General features: G+C 36.2%; 1 protein-coding gene across 1 annotated transcript; it reads right to left on the bottom strand.

The window, feature by feature from the left end:
* Positions 1-242: 242 nt before the first annotated feature.
* On the bottom strand, positions 243-5378 carry LOC111161995 (olfactory receptor 5V1-like). The gene is given in 3 exon segments (XM_022526122.1): positions 243-411; positions 413-1202; positions 5336-5378. Coding segments are annotated over 3 exon segments (1002 nt in total).
* Positions 5379-5646: the final 268 nt, after the last annotated feature.

The following is a 5646-nucleotide window of genomic DNA, read 5'->3' on the forward strand; positions in this document are numbered from 1 at the left end:
GTAGGAATTGAGGATCTGGATATGGACTCTAAAACTATGATTTACAAATACCTTAGATGCCTATAACACCAAGTACTATATGTTGGCTAACTGAACAGGAGGAGGAGGAGGAGAAGGAGAAGAGGAAGGAAGGAAGGAAGGAAGGGAGGAAGGAAGGAAAGAAAAGAAAAGAAAAGAAAAGAAAGGCAGAAGTTAAAAGGAAATCTTAGAAATTTTTCATACCTGTTTGGAAGACAGCTGATTTAGACACTAATATTGCCAGGAATCACATACCCTCCAGCCAGCTTCCTCAGAGCACCCTTGACCTCCTTGTTTCTCAGGCTATATATGATGGGGTTCAACATAGGGGTTATAACACAGAAGAGCACAGAGACCAGAATATCCATGTCTAGTGAGTAACCTTCTCTGGGTGTCATAGTTGAAGTTGGCCATTCCATAAAAGACCACAACCACAGTAAGGTGGGATGCACAGGTAGAGAAGGCCTTGCTCCTACCCTGAGCAGAGGGAATCCTAAGAATGGCAGAGATGATGAGTATGTAGGACACTCCAGTAAACAGGCAGGGACTCAGGCCAATGGTGGCACTGGCCACATGGAGCACAGATTCATTCAGAGAGGTGTCTGAGCAGGAGAGCTTCAGGAGCAGTGGAATGTCACAGAGAAAGTGGCTGATTTGCTTGGGTCCACAGAGCGTGAGTGTGGCTGCCAGTACCGTGTGTGTCACAGAATTCACCAGCCCACACAGCCAGGACCCAGTCACCAAAAAAACACAGACCTTCACACTAATGAGGACTGGATATTGAAGAGGGTGGCAAATGGCTACAAAGCGGTCGTATGCCATAGCAGCCAATAAGACACCCTCAGTGCCGGCACATGTCACGAGGAAGGAAATCTGGGAAAGGCAGCCCTCATATGAAATGGTCTTCTTCTCCCGGAAGAAGTTCACCAGCATGACTGGAATGGTGGTGGATGTATAGCAGATGTCTAAGAAACTCAGGTTGCTGAGGAAATAATACATTGGAGTGTGGAGAGCAAGACTGATTCTAGTGGCTGTTATTATGAGCATGTTCCCTGCAATGGTTGTCAGGTAAACGATCAAGAAAACCAGGAAAAACAAACCCTGTAGTTTGGGGTGGTTGGAAAATCCCAAGAAGATGAATTCTGTTACATCTGTTTGATTGTTCATTTCAAATGGTGTCAGAGCTACAAAACAATGAGGAAAAAAAGAAAAGCCATAATGAGAATGTACAAAGAGCACCCTAAATTGGCACGTTAACCTACAAGGTTACATCAAATAATGTTGGATATAGAATGGTCTGGACTGTGGATGGAGGTGTGTAGGAAAGTCTTCAGAGAAACCACAACTTCTCACTCAACAAATCCAGCCAATTCAGGCCCAGGGACTGCCCATGAATTTATATCACTGCTGGTGGGTGAAAAAATAATGAAGATTTGGTCAAAACCTACAATAAACTGATAGTCCTTATCTTAAAGCTCATCTAGTTCTGGATCTGCTAAATCTGCCTCCTAACATTGTATGCTTCACTGCATTAAATTCTTTTTTGGTAAATATTTTATTTTTTAAGTAATAAAATTTAATTGTGAAAAATTAAGAAAATGTAGAAAGAAATAAAGAATAGAACAACTCACAGAATCAATTGTTCAGTGTATTCCATTCTAGTCTCTTTTTCTATATATGAATCTTGATCTCTACTTATGGGCTTAAAATATTGGGAGCACAAATTCGTACAAATGCATTTTATTCTATCATACAAAATAAATTTACTATTTCCCTTATTATTTATTAGATTGCTTCCATTCCCTTTGCTATTATAAACACTAGAATGAAATTTTTCATACAGAATTATCTGTGAACATTTCTGATTTCTTCAGAATAAAATTCATTTGTTTTATGTAAATTGATCTCATTTTTCTCAATGAGAACATTTGCCTTTTAGGCTTTATAAGACATAAGAAATTTTAAACAATCACATATACTTAGGTAATTTTCCTCATTAAAGTAAACTTTAGTAATCCAAAATTTATCCTCAGTCAAATTTTACATATATTCTGAAAATATAATTAATATAAGTGCCAATTTTCTGTTAAATTATCCATTCCAATGCAAGGCTAGTTCAATATTCAAAAGGCCAATCAATATAATTTACCACATTAACAGACTAAATAAGAAAGTACATTATTAATAAAGGCAGAAAAATCATTTGATAAAATTCAGTTTCCATTCATGATAGAAACTATCAGTAGAGTAGGGATAGACATAGACTTTCTAAACTGGTAAAGGGCATTGAGCACATAATTATATGCCTGGCACATGATTTGAATTATATTACTTTTTCTAACAACCATAACATGGGCACCATTAATATCAGACTACAACTACAATGAGGAAACTAAGGAACTGAACTGAGCTAATTTAACCATTGTCTCCATCTAGTAAACAGCAGATGTAACATATATCTATCTTGTTTGCTTTGAGTTTAACATACTCTTTTTTCCTACTTTCTCAAGGTGGAAGATTGGGTTAGGATTTTAGACATAAGCTTTTCTTTTTCTTTCTTTCTTTTTTTTTTTTTTGATATTTAAACTTTATTTTTTCAGTGTTCTAAGACTTATTGTTTATGCATCACACCCAGTGCTCCATGCAATGCATGCCCTCCATAATACCCACCACCAGGCTCACCCAACCTCCCACTCTCCTCCCTTCCAAAACCCTCAGTTTGTTTCTCAGAGTCCACAGTCTCTCATGGTTCATCTCCCCCTTCAATTTCCCCCAGCCCCCTTCTCCTCTCCTTCACCCAATGTCCTATGTGTTATTCCTTATGCTCCACAGTAAGTGAAACCATATGATAATTGACTCTCTCTGCTTGACTTATTTCACTCAGCATAATCTAAGTATTAAATGGTATAAGTTTCCCTCTAAACCTTATTTCAGTTGTATCCCACAAATTTTGATATACTGTTTTAATTTTTATTCAGTTCAAATATTTTTTTCACTTTAAGACTTTGTTTTTGTTCTATGAGTTATTTGAAAGTATATTTATAAAGGCTACATGTTATTTAATTCCACCAGTATGAAATGTCCAGAATAAGCAAATCTATAGGACAAAAAGATTACTGGTTTCTCAGGGCTGGGGGCAGGGAGTAGGGGGAGAGACTGCTAACATGTATAGTTTTTAGGTGATGAAAATGTTCTGGAATTATGTAGTGGTTATGGGGAGAGTTGTACAACTGTGAATAGACTAAAAATCAATGGATCATACATTTTAAATTGGTGATTTCATGGTTTGTGAATTGTATTTCAATAAAGTTGTTATAAAAATTTTAAAAAGGGGGGCACCTGGGTGGCTCAGTTGTTAAGCATCCGCCTTCAGCTCAGCCCAGGGTCCTGGAATTGGGCCCTGCATCGGGCTCTCTGCTCAGCTGGAGGCCGGCTTCCCCCCTTCCCACTCACCCTGTTTGTGTTCCTTCTCTTGCTGTCTCTCTCTCTCTGTGTCAAATAAATAAATAAAATCTTTTAGAAAAAGAAAAAAAGAAAGTATATTGATTAATATTTAAATATTTTGGGATTTTTCCAAATATCTGTCAGTGTTATTTCATTATGTTCAAAGAATATGTCTTGTATGACATTATTATTTTTTAAAAATTTTTATTTATTTGACAGAGAGACAGAGAGAGTGCACATAAGCAGAGGGAGTGGCAGGGAGAGAGAGAAGCAGGCTCCCTGCTGAGCAGGAGCCTGATCCATGGATCATAACCTGAGCTGAAGGCAGATGCTCAACCAACTGATCAACCAGGTTCCCCATTTGTTATTTTAAATTTAAATTTTTTATAGTTTAGAATATTATCTATCTTAGTAAATTTCCATGTACACTTGAGTAGAGTATATATTCTGGTTTTGTGAGTTGGTTATTTTATGTGTTAATTAAATTAAGTTAGTTGACTGTTGTTCAGGTCATCTATATCCTTACTAATATTCTGCTTACTTGTTCTCTTAGTTAATGAGAAAGGAGAGTTGAAGTCTCCAACTATAATTATGCATTTATCTATTTCTCCTTTCACATCTATCAGTTTTTGCCTCATGTAATTTGAAGCTCCCTTTCAGAAATATACACATTAAGGATTGTTATATCTTCTCAGAGATTTGATTTCTATTTCTTTAAAGATCTTATTTATTTGAGAGAGAGAGCGAGAGCATGTGCACATGCAGGGGGCAGGGGCAGAAGAAGGGGGCAGAGAGGGAGAATGTTACCAATTTGTTTCACTTACTCCTTGTTTCTTGTTCTCTCTCTTTCTGTCTCTATATGCTTAAGTGAGCATTTTTTATGATTTTTTAAATCGCATTTATATATTTTTTGTTTTACCTTTTGGTAAACTTTTCTGAATGTTGCCCTAGGAATGACAAAATACATAGCAAATAATATGAGTCTACCTTCATATTATATACCACTTCAGTGTGGTTGTAAAACCTTATATTTCTAATTTCTCCCTTGCTCCCTTTTTGCTATCATAGTCACATATTTTACTTTTATATATGTTATGAACATACACTACATTGTTGCAATTTTTCATTTAAAATGTCAATTTTGAGAATTAAAAATAAAAGTGAGTTTTTCTATTTTTCTATGGTTGTCATAACAAGTTACCACAAACCTGATGACTTGAAACAAAGAAACCAAAATATTCACTCACAATTCTGGAGGCTTACAAGTCTGAAGTCAAAGGATCAGCAGGGTCATCCTCCCTCTGAAGGCTCTAGGGAAGAATCATTTTTTTGCCCTTTCATAGTTTCCAGTGTCTCCTGGAAATTCTTGGTGTTCCTTGGCTTGTAGCTACATGGCTTCAATCTTCACCTCTTATCACATGGTCTTTTCCCCTGTGTGTATCTCTGTGTGTCCTTTCTTTTTCTTATAAGGACACCAGTCTTGGAATTTAAGGCCCACACTAAATCAGTATTACATTAATTTAAACAATTACATCTTCAAAGACTCTATTTCCAAATAAGGTCAAATTCTGATGTTCTCAACAGACATGAATTTTGGGGAGATTATACTCAACCTATTACATTTACCTTCATTTAATGCATTTTTAATACTTAACTCCTTTTATAAAGATCCAGGTTTCTGACTGGATCATAATCCTTTTCCCTGAAGAGCTTTAATTAACATTTCTATTACAGTATGTCTGCTGGCAAAGCACCCCTTCAGTTTTTGCTTGTCTGAAAAAAAATGTATATTTCTTTTAATATTTAAAGGCTATCTTTTGAGTTGACAGGTTTTTCAAAGCACTTTAAAAATGCCACACTACTGTCTTCTTACTTGCATACTTTCTGATGAGAAGTCTACTGTAATTCTTATTCATGGGTCTTTGTCAGGTTGGGTTTTTTCCCCCTCTAGCTGCCTGCAAAATTTCCTTTCTGTATTTACTTATAGCAGTTTGGATATAATATGCCTAGGGTTTTGCTTTGTATTAATCCTGGTTAGTGTTCTTGAACTTCTCAATCTGTCATAAAATTTTGGAAAATTCACAGCCATTGCTTCTTAAATACACACACACACACACACACACACACACACACACTTATATATTCTGTTTATTCTCTCTCTTCCTTCCAGGATTCTAATAATGT

The sequence above is a fragment of the Enhydra lutris genome, unplaced genomic scaffold (assembly GCF_002288905.1).
Source record: "Enhydra lutris kenyoni isolate GAN:26980312 unplaced genomic scaffold, ASM228890v2 scaffoldscaffold88, whole genome shotgun sequence".
In the NCBI taxonomy this organism is placed as follows: domain Eukaryota; kingdom Metazoa; phylum Chordata; class Mammalia; order Carnivora; family Mustelidae; genus Enhydra; species Enhydra lutris.